This window comes from Hyla sarda, chromosome 5 (genome assembly GCF_029499605.1).
Source record: "Hyla sarda isolate aHylSar1 chromosome 5, aHylSar1.hap1, whole genome shotgun sequence".
Taxonomy (NCBI): Eukaryota; Metazoa; Chordata; class Amphibia; order Anura; family Hylidae; genus Hyla; species Hyla sarda.
The window spans coordinates 94659158-94678194 of NC_079193.1; the positions used below are offsets into that span (position 1 = coordinate 94659158).

Genomic DNA, 19037 nt, shown 5'->3' on the forward strand with positions numbered 1-19037 from the left:
ATGCGAAAATGTGCATATGCTAATTTTCGCATATGCGAATTTTCGCACGCCAGTCTCACACAGTAGTATTAGAGCCTTCTTTACACCACACAAGCTGGAAGCAGAGAGGGGTGAACACTGTGATGTGTACTGTGAAAAAAAAAAAAAAAAAAAAACGAATATTCGTAATTACGAATATATAGCGCTATATTCGCGAAATTCGCGAATTCGCGAATATGCGATATTCGCAAATAATATTCGAATTGCGAATATTCGCGAGCAACACTAATTCAGACCTGCGAGAGGATGGACGATGGCGCCGATAGGCATCAGCCAACTGACTACATAGAATGCCTCTGTAGTAGGTCAGTTTGTCCTCCCTCTCAGTGGTTGTAAAAAAGGCCCCTATCTTGTAGCGATAGCAATGGTCCAATAAGGTGGAGACCCAGAAGTCATCCCGCTGCCGAATGGTGACAATTCGGCTGTCACTACGCAAGCAAGTGAGCATGCATCGTGCCATTTGTGCAAGTGACTCAGAGGGACTAGCTGCCTCCATCTCCACTGCATACTGCCACGGTGTGTCTCTTGGTCCTCTGTCTTGCCTTCCTCATAACCCTCTAGCTCCTCTGGCTGCTCCTTCTCCTCTCCTGCCAGATTACTAGAAAAACAGCCCATTTGGAGAAACCTAAACTGTGTTCCACTGTGCCCCTCCCCCTCCTCCTCCATTTCAGCCCCCACAGGGCTCATGTGGTCGTGAGATGTAGGTGCCACGTCTCAAGTGCCCTAACCAGCCATCATTTCCCACACGTGTTGTAAGAAATGAAGGAGTGGAATGACGTTGTTCATCTCGTAATCTTGGCGACTTACTAATAATGTGGCTTCTTTAACTCCTTGGGGACGAACTGCATATGCATACGCCCTCGCATTCCGTCACTTAAGGACGGAGGGCGTATCCATACGCCCTCGGCATTTCTGATCACTGCCGCTCGTCGGGCGGTGATCGGACCGGGATGACTGCTGATATCTATCAGCAGGCATCCCGTGGCAATGCCTATGGGGGTCCTGAGACCCCCCCCCCCAATGTCGGCGATCGCAGCAAATCGCAGGTCAATTCAAACCTGTTATTTGCCGCGATCCGGGCAAATCGGGTCACTGGTGACCCGATCACCTGGAAAATAAGACTGATCGGAGCTGTCAGAGCCAGCTCCGACCAGCCTAAAGGATAGGAGCGAGGTGGCAGTGTTGCCCCCCCCTCCTATCCCCTGCCATTGGTCGGTCAGGCTGACCACCATTGGCAGGAGGGGGGCAGGGAGGTTAGAGTTCATTTCCCCCGCTCTGACCACCGATCGGAAGTCGGTACAGAGCGGGGGAACACGGGCGGAGAGGGGGGAGCATGGTCCGGCTTACCCGGACCTTCGGAGGCGGCATCGGCGGCATCCACAGAGCTGCGGCTGCAGCAGGAAGAGCGGCGGCCAGAAAGTGCGGCGGAGAAGGCTGCAGTGAAGATCGCGATAAGTGATCTTCACTGTGGCCTTCTAAAAGCTGCAAAACTACAACTTCCAACATGCCCACACAGCCAAAGGCTGTCTGGGCATGCTGGGAGTTGTAGTTTTGCAACATCTGGAGGGTCACAGTTTGGATACCACTGTGTAGTGGTCTCTAAACTGTGGTCCTCCAGATGTTGCAAAACTACAACTTTCAGCATGCACTGACTGTCTGGGCATGCTGGGAGTTGTAGTTTTGCAATATCTGAAGTGGCACAGTTTGTAGACCACTATATGGTGGTATCCAAACTGTAGCCCTCCAGATGTTGCAAAACTACAATTCCCAGCACGGCCAGACAGTCACGGATGCTGGGCGTGTAGTTCTGCAATATCTGGCCCTTCATATGTTGCAGAACTACAACTCCCAGCATGCCTGGACAGTTTGGGCATGCTTGGAGTTTTGCAACATCTGGAGGGCTACAGTTTGGAGGCCACTACTTAGCGGTCTCCAAACTGTTCTCCCCCAGTTGTTGCATAACTACAACTCCTAGCATGCCCAGACTGTCCAGGCATGCTCTGAAGGGCCAGATATTGCAGAACTACATGCCCAGCATCCCTGACTGTCTGGCCGTGCTGGGAATTGTAGTTTTGCACCAGCTGTAGGCACAATGGTTGGGAAACACTGAGCTAGAGTCTGTTTCCTAACTCAGTGATTCCAACTCGTGTGCCTCCAGCTGTTGCAAAACTACAACTCCCAAAGTGCACTGACAGACCGTACATGCTTAGAGTTGTAGTTGGAGGCACATGGGTTGGAATCACTGAGCTAGAGTCTGTTTTCTAACGTAGTGGTTCCCCACCAGTGTGCCTACAGCTGTTGTAAAACTACAACTCCCAGCATGTACGGTCTGTCAGTGCATTCTGGGAGTTGTCATTTTGCCACAGCTGAAGGTTTGGGGCGCCCCCCCCCCCCCCCCATGTGAATGTACAGGATTCATTCACACGGGCGGGTTTACAGTGGGTTTCCTTAGAGGAAACTTACTACTGTGAACCCCTGCCTGTGTGAATGTACCCTAAAAACACTACACTACACTACACTAACAAATAATAAAAAGTAAAACACTACATATACACCCCCTTACATGTCGCCCCCCCCCAATAAAAATGAAAAACGTCTCATACGGCAGTGTTTCCTAAACAGCGCCTCCAGCTGTTGCAAAACCACAACTCCCAGTGTTGCCGGACAGCCATAGACTGTCCTGGCAGGCTGGGAGTCTTGCAACAGCTGGAGGCACCCTGTTTGGGAAACACTGCTGTAGGGTTTTGGTGGAGACAAGCCCCATCCTTGTAACCGGGTCCGCCCCTATTGCAAATTCCTTATTCAGGCCTCAAATGCGCATGGAGCTCTCTCACTTCAGAGCCCTGTCGTATTTCAAGGCAACAGTTTAGGGCCACATATGGGGTATCTCCGTACTCGGGAGAAATTGCGTTACAAATTTTGGGGGGATTTTTCTCCCATTACTCCATTACTCTTTGTAGAAATGGTAAATTTGGGGAAAAAAACTGCACTTTAGTGGAATTTTTTTTTTTCATTTACACATCCGAATTTAAGGAAAAGTCGTCAAACACCTGTGGGGTGTTAAGGCTCACCGGACCCCTTGTTAGGGGTCCCTTCTGAGCCCTCTACTGCGCCTGCCGAACACTTGACATACACATATGAGGTATTTCCTTACTCGAGAGAAATTGGGTTACAAATTTTGGGGGGCTTTTTCTCTTATTACCCCTTGTAAAATTTCAAAAACTGGGTCTACAAGAACATGCGAGTGTAAAAAATGAAGATTTTGAATATTCTCCTTCACTTTGCTGCTATTCCTGTGAAACACTTAAAGGGTTAACAAACTTACTGAATGTCATGTTGAATACTTTGAGTGGTGCAGTTTTTATAATGGGGTAATTTATGGGGAATTTCTAATATGAAGGCCCTTCAAATCCACTTCAAAACTGAACTGGCCCCTGAAAAATTCCGATTTTGAAAATTTTGTGAAAAATTGGAAAATTGCTTCTGAACTTTTAAGCCCTCTGATGTTTTCCAAAAAGTAAAAACATGTCAACTTTATGATGCAAACATAAAGTAGACATATTGTGTATGTGGATCAATTAATAATTTATTTGGAATGTCTCTTTTCCTCACAAGCAGAGAGCTTCAAAGTTAGAAAAATGCTAAATTTTCAATTTTTTCATCACATTTTGGAATTTTTCACCAAGAAATGATGCAAGTATCGACAAAAATTTACCACTAACATGAAGTAGAATATGTCACGAAAAAACTATCTCGGAATCAGAATGAAAAGTAAAAGCATTCCAGAATTATTAATGCTTAAAGTGACAGTGGTCAGAATTGCAAAAAATGCTCCCGTCCTTAGGGTTATAATGGGCTCCGTCTCCAAGGAGTTAAAGGGCCTGAGCAAACGGCAGGTATCACGTATGAGGTGCCACTGGTTCACATTGAAGTTACACAGGGGAATACCCCTATCCGCTTGGATCATCAAGAAATTGGTGATGGCTTTTCTCTGTTCGTACAGTCGGTCCAACATATGTAGGGTGGAATTCCAACGTGTGGCTACGTCACAAATCAGACTATGTTGGGGTATACCGTTCTGACGCTGCCGCTGCAGGTGTGCTTTGCTGTGTACCAGTGGTTGAAGTGCATGCAAAGCTTCCTTCCCATTGTTAGGATGTCTTGCAAATGGGGGGAAAACTCCAGGAACCACTTGACAACCAGATTGAACATGTGTGCCATGCAGGGTGCATGGCTCAGCCTTCCGGGTCGCAGTGCATGCAAGATGTTCTTCCCGTTGTCAGTCACCATGGTTCCCATTTCCAGTTTTTGTGGAGTAAGCCATGCTCAGATTTGTTTACAAATTACTTTTAGCAGTTCCTCCCCTGTGTGACTCCGTTCGTCAAGGCAAGCCATGGGAAGAATAGTGTGACACCGCCGTGCCCTGCACACATGGTATGCTGAAGGGCCACTGAGACTTGTCTGGGCAGTGGAGGCTGAAAACACAATAGAGGATAAGAAGGCAGAGTCGCACACTATCACAGGACCAATGGCCTGAGAGCGTGGTGGAGGAAGCGGCGTGACCTGTCCAAGTTGGTGTTGGGGCTGTGCAGGAACCACATTTACCCAGCTAGCTGTAAAGGACATGTATTGTCCCTGACCATAGTTACAGCTCCAGACGTCGGTGCTGCCGTGCATTTTGGTACACACCTACAGGCTCAAGGACTGGCCCACCTTCTCTGCCACAAAATTGTGCAGGGCTGGTACTGCTTTCTTCGCAAAGAAATGACGGCTTGGCACTCTCCACCTCACCTCATCACAAGCCATCAGTTGTCTGAAAGGTGCAGAGTCCACCTCTTGAAAAGGGAGGGACTGCAGCACCAGCAACTTAGACAGGAGCACATTCAGCTCCTGCACCGTTGAATGAGTGGGCGCATAGTGTTGTCTCTTGGACATGGCTTCACCGATGGATGGTTGGCGGAATGACTGACTAAAAGTAGGAGGAGCAGGAGCATTTGGAGTGACAGAAGGAGGGTATGACACACAGCTCCCTTCAACTGAGGTGGTGGAGCCTTGGCCGGCTGAAAGAGGGACCGTTGTGCCACTATGTGATGTCTCCTCCACTTCTTGGCTGGGCAGTAGATGCTGACTGTCCTCTATTAGATCGTCCTCACTGAATAGTGGAGCTGAACCCACAGCATAAGATACTTCTTTAGGGTAGGAAACAGCATAGGACAGAGGCAATGGGAGGACAGGGACTGCTCCCGGGCCATACCAACTGAGGGTTGTGTCTGAGGAACCCACCGACTGTTCACTGGGGGTATCAGATGTGACTCCTGCTGCCACTCGCCCTTTGTCTGCTGTGACCTCTGCCTGATGAATTTAGGCCTCTGCCACTCCTCTGTGCATGTCCTGGCACTTCTCTACCTGACAAAACTTAGTGTGTATATGAGGGGAGTACAATGCGCTTCACTATGCTTAAAACAGTATTTGTCTAGAACAGCAGCAGGTGTTTACTTTTGGCTGTCCTTTCACAGTATCTAGGCCCTTGACAAGTTGACAGCTACAAAATAGTACACTACTGAAATGCAGGTATGTGGTATGCACTTATGAGGGCAGAAAAATGCTCTACAGTACACTTAAAAAAGCACTGGGGTAGAACACCAGGTGGTGAGTACTTTTGCCTGGACTTTCACAGTATCTAGGCTCTTGACAGCTTAGCAGGTGCAAAATAGTACACTACTTAGATGTTGGTATGTGGTATGCACTTATGAGGGTAGAAAAAGGCTCTACCGTACGCTTATAAAAGCACTGGGGTAAAACACCAGCCGGTGATTACTTTTGCCAGGACATTCACAGTATCTAGGCCCTTGACAGATTAACAGGTACAAAATAGTACACTACTTAGATGTAGGCATGTGGTATGCACTTATGAGGGCAGAAAAATGCACTACAGTACACTTAAAAAAGTATCTGAGTAAAAACACCAGCCGGTGAGTACTTTTGCCTGGACTTTCACAGTATCTAGGCCCTTGACAGATTAACAGGTACAAATTACTATGCTACTTAGATGTAGGTATGTGATATGCACTTATGAGGGCAGACAAATGCTCTACAGTACGCTTAAAAAAGCACGGGGTAAAACACCAGCTGGTGATTACTTTTGCCAGGAATTTCACATTTTTTAGGCCCTTGACAGATTGACAGGTACAAAATAGTACACTACTTAGATGAACGCATGTAATATGCACTTATGTGGGAAGAAAAGTGTGCTACAGGAAACTTAAAAGATGTATTTTTGCACAACACCAGCAGTACACAACAGTTCTACAGCACACAGTCGCTGTTGAGTAAAACACCAGCTGGTGAATACTTTTGGCTGTCCTTTCACAGTATGTAGGCCCTTGGCAGATTAACAGGAACAAGATTCACATTCGTTGCGATTTGAATTTTTCCTTAAATTCGTAATGAATTCTGGTTTGTCAGCTTCGATTCGCTCATCTCTTGTGATAACAAATATATAGAGGGAGATTTATCAAAACCTGTGCAGAGGCAAAGTTGCCCAGAGCAACCAATCAGCTCTCTTCTTACATTCTTAACAAGGCCTCTGAAAAATGAAAGAAGCGAGCTGATTGGTTGCCATGGGCAACTGGGCAACTTTGCCTCTGCACAGGTTTAGATAAATCTCCCCTATAGAGATTTATTTATATTTTAAAAACACATATTTTTCACTTTTTTAGTTGATTGCTCATGCAGGTCAATGCAGTACTTGTGTACTGAATTGATCCAATAAATTGGTGCCCTATTGGCACAGCCTGCCAAAGGCATTTAAACAGTTAAATACCCAGCATGGAAGACCACTCCAAGCCAGCTATTAGCATCTGCCCTCAGTTTCTAAAAGTTGCCAGGAGTTGTCGTGTATGGAGCTGTCCCGGCTCCCAAGCCTGCTCCATACACCCTTTTACACGAATGGAATGTAACTGTACAACCATTTTCAAGAAGGGGTTATTACTTATAGAAACCTGTGTTTGAACAGTGTTGTTGTATGTAGGTGTTTTATTCAATGCACTGTAGTTTTTGTATACTATATATAACTCAGGTTAACATGATAAAATCATTCTTTTTTATATTGTTAATCTAATAATTACTATGTTATTTTATTGTATAATGTGTGTTTTTTTTTATCACATATGTTTCAATATCTTATTATATAAAATGATGTGTAATTTGCAGTGGATGCTAAGCATGTTATTTATATAGTAAATCATCGCAAGACATATTGAATCTGAAAGACTGTAATAGTCCTGTAATTCTCAATAATCTATGTTTCCTCTATGTTGTTCCATGAACAAACAAAGGAGTATAGAAGTTAAACAAACATTGTCTTTCAGCAACAAGCCATATTATTGTTCTTACTTGTGATACTAAACTATCTGATGACAGCTTGCAATGCAACTGTAGCAACACTTATTTACTCAGCTGTTAGCCATTCAGATTACTAAAAGGCAATATAATATGTGTACACAATAAAATGGTTCAGGTGGCTGGACCGAAATAGCAGATCAGACTCTATTGCTGTCATTTATGATTTGCTTACAGATTTTATATTTTGTGCATATTGTTAAACTTTTCCAATTTTTTTAAATACATTTTTTTTTACATTTCATACTGCCAATACTTTAGATTACAGCTAGCTCTCTTGATCCGTCATAGACATGCAGGCAAAGCTTGGCCAAGAGTTAATATGTTCTGAATGGGAAGAGGGTAGTAAACGACTGGCTGACACATCGGACTTATCTCCCTGGTTAACAAAAATATTGGACAAGTTGAATTCCAACATGCTTGACCCTTCTCCCCCTGAGTGTCAGAAGGCTCCCATACACATAAATTGGTATGCCAATCCTGAAGAAAACAGCTAATTTGGCCAACATTAATCAAATGTCTATAGCCATTACACTGCAGAAATGTATTTAGGCTCCTTTTAAACTCTTCTAGTGTGTTTACCATGACAATGTCCTCTGGTAGAGCGTTCCACAGTCTTACTGTTTTAATTGTAAAGAATCTCCTTCTGTGTTGATGTAGAAACCTTCCTTCCTAACGGTGGAGATCATGTTCCCTTGTTAGAGATAAAGTAATGGGGGAGGTTTCTGTATTGACCTTTGATATATTTATACATAGTTATTAGGCCCCCCCAGGGGTATTTATCCTTTGCGATTATTTTGCCATCTGGTGAAGATGACAAATAATCCCACCATTTCTACTTTAGCTACAGATTTTGTGTAATTATTTGCAGTTTTCACAGTGGTTCGCAAAAGGATGGTCTTGTGGTAAGGGGCATAGTTTTAGATGAAGGGTTTGCCCCAAAGTGCTTATCAGTTTAAATCTTTGCTAGGTGAAAGCCAGTGGAGATTTCAGAATGGGCTCACTGGATATATATAAAGATGTCTCTGCCTCTACATAAATCGAGTGGGTCTGTGCACTGGCAGAAGAGGCTGTGTGCTGGGGGAGGTTGATTACTGCCCCCTATAGTCTCATAGATTTTCTTCTACCTTTTATCAATTTGTAGGGGTGACATGATCCATACCTTACCGTATGATGGAGATATTATGACCTAGAAGTATTATCTCTATGAAGATAAAAACAAACTTTATCATACTATGCAATAATGAATACAAATTCTAAATTCTACTCAATGTTTTTACTGCTCCATAGTCCTGGGCCCTAAAGGATACTGGGTCAGTCTTTACAGTCCATGATTCTACCATAAACAGAAGGTTTAACACTTGATAATTGGTTTAAACTTCAAATACTGTTTCCTGTTTTATGAGATTTTATTTGCTTATTTAATTAGTTAAATGTTTTTTTTTTTAGATATTTGACCTATTTTACTTGTATCCTCCTTCATAGAATATATGTGACATGCTTCTTTTTTTCTTTCTTTTTTTCTTGCCAAGCAGATATTATTTTAAATTTCCGAACAACCTATGTCAGCAAGTCAGGACAAGTTATATTTAAAGCAAAATCTATTTGTATCCACTATGTTACAACTTGGTTCGTCATAGATTTAATTGCTGCTCTTCCATTTGATCTTCTTTATGCTTTTAATGTCACTGTGGTAAGTAGTTTACATCATCTCTTTTCTAGAGCTTAACACCAGCACACCAGATTCTGATCCTTAACTGTTTGTTAGGTATATTATTGAAAAATATTTTCATATTATAATTTATATTTGAATCTACTGTTAGTTAAATTGTATTGCTCTGATTCATTTTACTCATAGTCCACTATAATCCTTTTCCTTTCTTCAAATACACTTTTACACTAACCAACTCTTCACTTTATCTTTTCCCCGTCACCATACCTTTAGATGCATATCCCATGCTTTTATGTTTGTATCTTGTTACCCTAGGTTACCTTAAGAATCAGCTACATTTTATACCTGCAGTTTTAAAATTTGCTGCTTGTGGTCTCTTCTGTATTCTGAATTTTGTTCTCTAAGCATTTGAATCCCAAATCCTAGATACAATACATGTTGCTATGAAATACTGGTCCGCATTAACATATTTTTTTAACCTCAGCAATATTTTTATTGCTCACACTTCAAGCAGCATATATTTTAATACATTTTTTAAGGGCAATTTGACTTACAGATGTATATAGTCTAGAAGTGCAGGTCTGCCTAGCTATTAATGTCACATCAAATAAGGGGAAAAAAAGCACATCATTGGCAGCAAAATTAATATGACAATAAAACAATTTATGCGGTTTAGCATGTTTAACCCATTTTGATACTATTTACACAGAGAGCATGGCAAAAAAATTTTTTTTATGTGAATCTTTTTCTTGATACTTTCTTTGTATAAAACTGGCAATTTCCAAAGATTTTTTTTACTGTGTCACTTTAGCACTCATTGAAACATTAATTTACTGCAAATTGTTTCTTGCATGCTTTTTACTGCACAAAAGTGCTGGTCGCTTATTTACATATTTTGTCCTTTTTAGGGATGTTTTGGCAACAGATAACAATTCTGATTTTGTATCTGATTTTTACACTATTTTACTTTTTTATTACCCTTTGTAAAGAATATTAAAATGAACTTATTTATAATAATTCATTACATTCTGTAAATGATACTGATCATATACAGCTCTATCTTCTACTCACTAACCACCACTCTATGAAACCCAACTAAATAATACAAAATGAAAAGCACTTAAGAAAAATAATAGAAATCCTTAGGATAGGGTCAATCATGCCATATTTTGCTTCAGATGATTTTGTTACCCACTGACTTCTATAAGTTGGAAAAAAAAAATCAGGAGCAAATATTCAGCAAAATACGGTACATGTCACTCTACCCTTAATATATCTTAACACGAAGCAGAAAACAAAAAGTGATGACAGTCACTGATAGAAAGAGTATTTAGCATATACAATTCTTTTGCAACTCAAAATTTATAGCATAGTATATGCCATACATTTCTATTAGGGGAGGTCTTACTACTGGGGTTCTGTCTTTTAGAAGAACTAGAATTCCATGACCCCAACTTTGTTAGGTCAAGGCTGTTAAAGCAGAATAAATACAGAGATCTTTCTGTTCCTAACATAATTTTCATAGGCTTGAATTATAGCAACTTTCTATTCAGTATGAGGCCTACATGTGACCTGGTAGAACTGTATTCCATTGCCCAAATAGGTAGGGAAACTGGGAAGGGGGGGCTCCATCTTTTATACATTTATGGTTTATACTGTTTATACTGGCCAAAATAACACCCAAAAAAAGACTCAAAATTAGCAGTTTTCATCTCCCATTGTCTTTAATAGGTAATGCTAGAAAAAAAATTGCACTAGAAACAGTGCTGATAAAAAGTTAAAGGGGTTGTGCACTGCCCTAATTTTCAGAGCTCCGCTCACAGCGTCCGGAAGTTCATTACTCCGAACACTGTGTGCGCGCTTCCGTGTTCGCGGCCACCGGGCGTGACGTCATGTCCGGCCCCTAGCCCACCCCTTCATGACGTCTCACCCGCCCCCTCGTGACGTCACGCCCGCCCCCTCTACCAAAGTCTATGGGAAGGGGGCATGACAGTGGTGGCGCCCCCTTCCCATAGACTTTTGTTGAAGGGGCGGGCTATACGTCACGAGGGGGCGGGCGAAACGTCGCGAGGGGCCGGGCGTGATGTCACGCCCAGCGGCTGCGAACACGGAAGCCCGCACACAGCGTTCCGGGTAATGAACTTCTGGACGCTGTGAGCGGAGCTTCGAAAGTCAGGGCAGCGCACAACCCCTTTAGATTTCACTTTTCAGAGCAGTTCCACTTAAAAACTAACATTGAAATCACATCAAAATCAGCACTAACAAGTGGAGACAAGTGGAGTAGCAATGATACATTTATTGCCTAACCCATAAAATATAGATTGCAAGCTTCCAAGACCTCTTAGTTCCCTTCATCAGGCATAGTGTACAAAATTAATGTAAAAAAAATCTCTTTAAAATACAATTCCAGCTGGATGGTTACATATGACAAACAGTTATGGCCATCTGAGTGTTGGACAGTTATTTTATCATTTAGACTGATCATTCTGACTTATCAAAGAACTGTCATATACTGGAGGTATAAAGAGCTATAAAAAATACTATGTGGTTATAGTGTTTTCTTTATATTTTTCCTTTGGACTCCAAGCTAACATCAGGCCACAGCTTATGAGTAAAGTAAGATGTAACAATTATGGCCTTTCTTTCAACAGTGTGTGCACTAATGGCTGCTTTTCTGTAGACTTTCATAAAGCATATTATTAGATTAAAATTTAAAAGGCCGTTTTTTTTAACCTATGTTACTGCTGTATTTTTTAAATTTTATTTTATGATGTATTAACCCAGCTTTAAAAACAAAAATTTTGGGCCACACATTGCCTAGTGTAATAGGGAATGTGCTGCTCACAATGATAGAAGTTAAAGGGGTACTCTGGTGGCACCTCTGTCCATGTCAGGAACTGTCCAGAGCAGGAGATGTTTGCTATGGGGATTTGCTCCTACTCTGGACAGTTCCTGACATGTACAGAGGTGTCAGCAGAGAGCAGTGTGGTCAGACTTAAAAGAACAACTCAACTTCCTCTGGAACATACAGCAGCTAATAAGTAAAGGAAGGATTAAGATTTTTATAAAGTAATTTACAAATCTGTTTAAAGGGATATTCCGGCTTTATACATCTTATCCCGCTGCTGGGGAACCCGCGATCTCGTTGCAGCCCTTGGCCATCACACTGCCTCCCATAGACATGAATGGAGGGGCATGATGTGACATCACTAGGGGTTGTGGCCGTGAGGTAGCGCCCGGCACAGAATGCCGGGGGCTGCACCGACATCAAGGGGCTCCCCATCGGCAAGACCCCTTTGGATAGGGCATAAGATGTATAAAGCCGGAATACCCCTTAAACTTTCTGGCACCAGTTAGTTTGAAAAAAAAATTCAACCGGTGTACCCCTTTAAGGGCTGCATGACCAGTCACTCTACCCTCAAAATTATCAAGCCATATACTTGCCTGCTTAAAGGGGTACTCCGGTGGAAAACATTTTTTTACATCAACTGTTGCCAGAAAGTTAAACAGATTTGTAAATCACTTCAATTTAAAATCTTAATGCTTCCAGTGCTTATCAGCTGCTGCATACTACAGAGGAAGTTCTTTTATTTTCTGTCTGACCACAGTGCTCTCTGCTGACACCTCTGTCCATGTCAGGAACTGTCCAGAGCAGAATAGGTTTGCTATAGGGATTTGCTTCTACTCTGGTCAGTTCCTGACATGGACAGAGGTTTCAGCAGAGAGCACTTTGGTCAGATAGAAAAGACATTCATGAACAAAAAGAATGTGTTCTGTAGTATACAGGATCTGATAAGTACTGGAAGGATTAAGATTTTTAAATTGAAGTAATTTACAGATTTGGCACCAGTTGATTAAAAGAAAAAACTGTTTCCACCAGAGTATCCCTTTAAATAAGCGCTTAACTCCCCGATCATCAACACACCATCAAATAGAATTTTTCTAGAAAGTAGACAATAAATGTAAAGAAACTAACTTCTATGCCTTATCATACATTGAGACCGTAGATGTGCATGATACATAAAATTTGCCATGCTCTACCAAAACAAATATTTTGACCTACCTACATTTATGTACAAAATAACCTCATAACGGATATGCTAAATCTCTTAACCTTTATTTAACTAAACAATTTTGAAAATGTATAAATAATTTCTCTAGTTTTCCAATCACACAATAAAACAAAATCTTATATATTATTTTCAAGGCATGGTATTAACAAATGTGCCACTATGAAAAGTACTTTATTAACAATATATTAACCAGCCTTCAGCCTTTGTAAACAGGGGACTGGTAAGATATCAAACTGTTATCAATACATGAATATCTCCTTACCTTAACCGATACTTGTTTTACTAAAAAAAAAAAAAAAAAAAAAAAGTTTGAAATTAAAGTATTTGAAATATAAAAAATCCTGCAAATAAAGTAGCTAAAGTAAAAAATGAAAAAGAACAAAAAAATGCATACACTATTTTAAAAATTTCTGTAAAAAGTATGCCAGAACACCTTCAAAGTATAAAAATATGTCAATAAGTAAATAAAAATGTAGCCATGATTTGTAATATAAATAAACTTTTTACGGTATTTAAACCAACAAATTTTGAAAAAGATTTTTCTTTTTCTTTATTTTTTACAATGCTTCCCTTGCTGCCTTCCATCAATGACGTTGGCATATGCCCACAAAAGGACAACCTGGTACGCACCAAGGAATGAATGCCAAATGTTAGTCTTTATCTCTCCACTTTATACTAAAGGGCCTATCATTTTCTCTAAGCATCTGCATTTTGTTCTTACAGTCATCAGGATCAAGTAATTTCAAATCCAATTTCATTGCTTTATTTTTTAGTTCACTTTTTTTTTAAGAACAAAAATTCTCTCAGCTCATTTAAACATATATTTATATCAAAATAGGTTAATAAGTTACGGTAGTTAAGAAGTTTTAGACTTGGTTCCCATAGTGCAAAATGAATACAAAAAACAGCCATAAAAAAGGTACAAAGGTATGTTCACACATAGTAAATAAAATATGGCCGTATTTTCTCCCATACACGGCAAAAACAGTGCCAAAAAATAAATTGTGCTTTAATCAGCAGAAAATACTAGCCTAAAAATATAGCTGTATTTTTTTTTAGCTGTGTGAACAAACCCTATAAAGCTCTTTAATTCAAATCTAATGATGTGCGCTATGAACGTCTATGAAAAGCGGCTACCAGTGGACAAATTGTTTTAAAATACGACAGTAAATTCAATGCTATTTCCAGTTTTTATACAAAGTGTAATGTGTGCATTGACATAGACTTTAATAGAACACATGACTAGATATAAAATAGTGCAATTTTGTATACCTATCATACTGCCATTTTTTTGTTTTGATTTTACAGTGTGAGCCCAGCCTTTAAAATAATCTAAAATATTCTAAAGAATATAATATTTATGCTCACAACAACAACAATAATAGTTTGGGAAATACAGTTATCAGAGATCATGTTTTACATGTATAAAAATCAATATACTGTATATTCAATCTAATCATTTTATTATAATATTTGAGCAAATACACATTGAAAATGCATCTATACCTAAAGGTAAATAAATGACCTCCACAAATAAAGCAGTATATATAAAAAAAAAAGACAAGATATGGTTTAAATATTTGGATAATGTAGTATTTTGAAGGGTAACTTCATATGTAGAGTGTTATTTTGTTTTATATTTTAGCATTAGACATTTTTCATTATTATTTACATAAATGCACAGTTTTATAAAGTACTAGGGATACAGGAAATACAGAGTTACCCTCTTCTACAGTGTATAGAACAATATAGAAAACTGTAAAAAAAAAATCTAAAAGCTATTTTAGAATATTTAATGAGTTTCATGTTTAAGTCAAAGTCAGATTGTACTTAAAAAATGTTCTAAACTCAGCTAAATGAAGATAAATAGGCATTTTGTTGTATGTATGCTATCTATTACTAAGTAGCATGTATACAGACTTTATAGAAGGTTCCAGTCATGCCTTGTTTCGTCATTGTTTTTCCATTGTTAGTTGCTTTACGTCTCATGACATTTCATTGTGTTGTTTCGGAAACATCTTGTTAGTTTCAAGTGAATTCTATTTCCTGTATGTGATAATGTAAGACAGTATATAGTAGTATCATGGTTTACATTAATATCAGAACTATGACAACTATGCTGGATCTGTTTGTTAACAGATACCAACAAATCCTGAGGGTTCTTATTGACTTATAATGGGGTTTTTTCAGCTTTTTTGAGGGTTATAATATTTTTTATGGCACAAATAACTTCACAATTGCCATCAAAATACCTGAAACCCTCATGGATTCAGGGGCAACAGACCTTAAGCAATACACAGGATTAATAAAATAAAACAATGCTTGACTATACAGGCTTTACAATGAAAATACAGTTAAAAAAAAAGTTTCGATTTATAATAAAAAAAATAATTCAAAAAGTGTCAGGATTTTTTACTACTATAGTGTATTTTTTGTCCATTGTATTCTTCCTGTTCCATTGTTTTTACTCAAAGAGAACATTCAGATGCTTTTATTTGATTTATTTCAATCACATTTTTAAATCTAATGTTACTTTTTGTTGATTTTTCACTAGATACAAGATTACAGAGACAGTTGTTTATAGACAGCACACATTTATACCTTGTTAACATTACTACTGTGATTACTCTGTAGGTTTCTCTTGTACACCTTTTGAAAACCATTAGATTATTACGGCTTCTACGGCTCCTCCAGAAGTTGGATCGCTATTCCCAGCACAGTACTATAGTACTTACTTTACTAATGTCCATGTTTGCTCTTCTGGCTCATTGGATGGCTTGCATTTGGTATGTCATCGGCAGGATGGAAATGGAAGAAAATAACCCCCTCACCTGGGATATAGGTAAGATACTTTTAAATATAAATGTAATGTAAAATCTGGATTTGCTAACTTAATTTAACAGATACACTGTATTGATTTAAACATATTATAGGGATCCTGCCATCACCCTCTATGTGAATAATCATGGATGTGTTAGCATATATACCCAGCACAACTATGCCAAATGACAAACATTTGGCATATATGAACTTCTATTTTGTTATCTGCTAAAACTGATAAAGGACTATACAACTACAGCTTATTTTTTTACTTGTAACTTTATTAAAGTATTCTTAAAAAGGGCTGTTCAATAATGATAGCCTATTATCCATCTATTGGATGGTGTGTTAGTGTTTCATATATCCTTGCATTGCACCAAGCCTTAATATGGCACACTTAGAAGAATATGGTGCCATAATGTACCACTATTTGACCCTGAGTTCAGCTTTGCTTCTTTTTCTTTAAAAAGGCCTTTAAAAAATGAATAAAACAATCTGATTGGTTGCTATGGGCAACTGGTTAACTTTTCTTCTGCACACATTTTGATACGTTTCCTCTAATATCCCTAGAACAGAGCTTCGATAAAAACAAGCAATCTCCAGGTAGCAGAGCGGGATTAATGGAAGCACTGAGACCAGATAAGAAGTTAAAAGGATTTATTTCCCATAATGCAACGCGTTTCACGGTCGCCCGCTTCCTCAGGCATGTTGGGTTTAGCAGATTACAAGGTATATATAGGGAAAAAGGGTTAACCCCTTCAAGGAGGAAAATTAAATTAACCCCTTGAGGGGTCAAGCCCTTTAGGCCCTTCACAACAAGATAGAAGCACATAATAACATCACAACAAAGTACCCAATAAAACAAATACAATACAATTAAAAACAAATATTAAATTTGAACAAAAAAATATTAAAAATATTATAGTACTTTTTTTTTTGTATAGTACTATAATATTTTTTATATTTTTTTGTTAAAATTTAATATTTGTTTTTAATTGTATTGCATTTGTTTTATTGGGTACTTTGTTGTGGTGTTATTATGTGCTTCTATCTTGTTGTGAAGGGCCTAAAGGGCTTGACCCCTCAAGGGGTTAATTTAATTTTCCTCCTTGAAGGGGTTAACCCCTTTTCCCTATATATACCTTGTAATCTGCTAAACCCAACATGCCTGAGGAAGCGGGTGACCGTGAAACGCGTTGCATTATTGGAAATAAATCCTTTTAACTTCTTATCTGGTCTCAGCGCTTCCATTGATCCCGCTCTGCTACCTGGAGATTGCTTGTTTTTATCGTGATTCTATTTCAGCGGGACGAAGCTGCAGAGACCCTTTGATGATACGCCCTGTTCCATTGTTGTACTTGGTTGGACTACAACTTCATGTGGGAAGCGCAATTCACACTTAGCGTTACCAACTCACCTTTGGTGTTACACTACGGAGCGCATCCGTTTGTGCTTTTTTATTTTAGAACAGAGCTTGATACAGAAGCACCATTGTGGCAACACATAGAGGCCCTCTCCTACGTATGGAGCAAGAAGTGTATGGCTTTATACACAGTGTTGCAATTTGCTTGAGGTTCATGACTGTGGTTAGCAAAATGAAATAAAAAAAAAACATTCCTTATTTTATTTATCATATCCTCCATAGCTAAGAATGTTTGAAAGTGTTGCCCCACTGCAAAGCTTACTTTGTTTGTAATGTCCTTACTGTCATGTATCTCTAGTATGTTGATTCTGATTTCCCACGTTTATTTGATTTACATTGTGGTACTTTAAGGGAGGTTGTGGGTTTCTCGGAATTAACCTTAAAGTGCACCTTTTGTCACAGAATGTTTTGACATGTCCTGAGAAGCTGCTATGTGAGTGAGATGATTCCAGAGATTTACAGCGCATTTCAAAATTTTTAGACCCTTTTACTGTTTGTCACAGTTTATTATGTTACGGCCTTATGCTATTTTTTTTTTCTTTTATCTAGTTTTTCACCATCGTTCTGCACTTAAATTGATAAATTGAATGTGAAAAAACTTCACTAATTTATTAAATAGGAAACCCTAAAATATTGTATTGATCCTTTACTTAGTAGTTAGTTGAAGAACCTTTGGCAGTATTTACAGTATCCCTGGTTGTTATGCCACAAGGTCTGGACACCCTGATAGGGGGATGTTCTCAATTACCCATTAGAATAGTTATTAACATGTCAAAACATTTGTATGCCCCCTTTATTGATAGATGTGCTACTTTTTGCCACACCAATAGCCACAGGTGCATAAAATAAAGCATACAGCCTGGTAAGATCTGTAGATAACCAATATTAATAAAATAAAGGTGCCTTTACACTCTTTGATGAAGTGCATTGTGTGGAAATATATTCCTTGTGTGACTGTTCACTACTGGTCCTGAAAAAATAGTTTACCAAACATTAATAAAATGGAATAGTTACTGCAAAACTGGGACATATTTTCGGACCCTGCCTACCAGAGTGACAGAGGTAGTGGGCTCTCTTTGTCCTTCATCAACACCTCCAAATGCCATCACAGGGTGCTGATAGTAGCCATGACAAGAGGAGGTGTTAGAATGCCTCCGGTGTCCTGGACATGAAAATTTGTTTGGCTTCACCAAAGGCACAGTGCACAGTGCGATTCTTTGCAATCTAGACAGGAAAATACACTGATGTACAAATCTGTAGGTAAAACTTAAAAAAAAAAAAGAATAAAAAAAATATAATAAATACAAATATACATTTACTCTTTTCCCTCTTATAAATATTTTCATGGGGAAAAAAATTGCATAATCATATTTGGTATTGCCAAGTCTTAATGAAAAATGATGTAAATGTAATAAACCATAACAAAGTTAAAAATAAATAAAGCATCACCATAAATGCAGAATAAAGTTGATGTCATTTACAAAAGAAAAATGGTGTTACAAAAGTTAAATTAAAAAAACTATGGCAGAAAAGAATAGTCAGGAATAGAAAAACAGCTGATTTCTTCCAAGAAACAGCACCACACCTGTCCTCAGATTGTGTGTGGTAT

The 19037-nt window shown here is 39.2% G+C and overlaps 1 protein-coding gene across 5 annotated transcripts in view; it reads left to right on the forward strand.

Annotated features, from left to right (window-relative positions):
• The window catches only part of KCNH8 (potassium voltage-gated channel subfamily H member 8), a 402862-nt gene that overhangs the window by 273536 nt on the left and 110289 nt on the right, over positions 1 to 19037 (forward strand). For all 5 annotated transcript variants that reach the window (XM_056519948.1, XM_056519950.1, XM_056519949.1 and 2 more), the window contains exons 6-7: positions 8976 to 9133; positions 15820 to 16027. In XM_056519948.1, coding sequence (XP_056375923.1) covers positions 8976 to 9133; positions 15820 to 16027 — 366 coding nt within the window. The remainder of the gene's footprint in view (positions 1 to 8975; positions 9134 to 15819; positions 16028 to 19037) is intronic.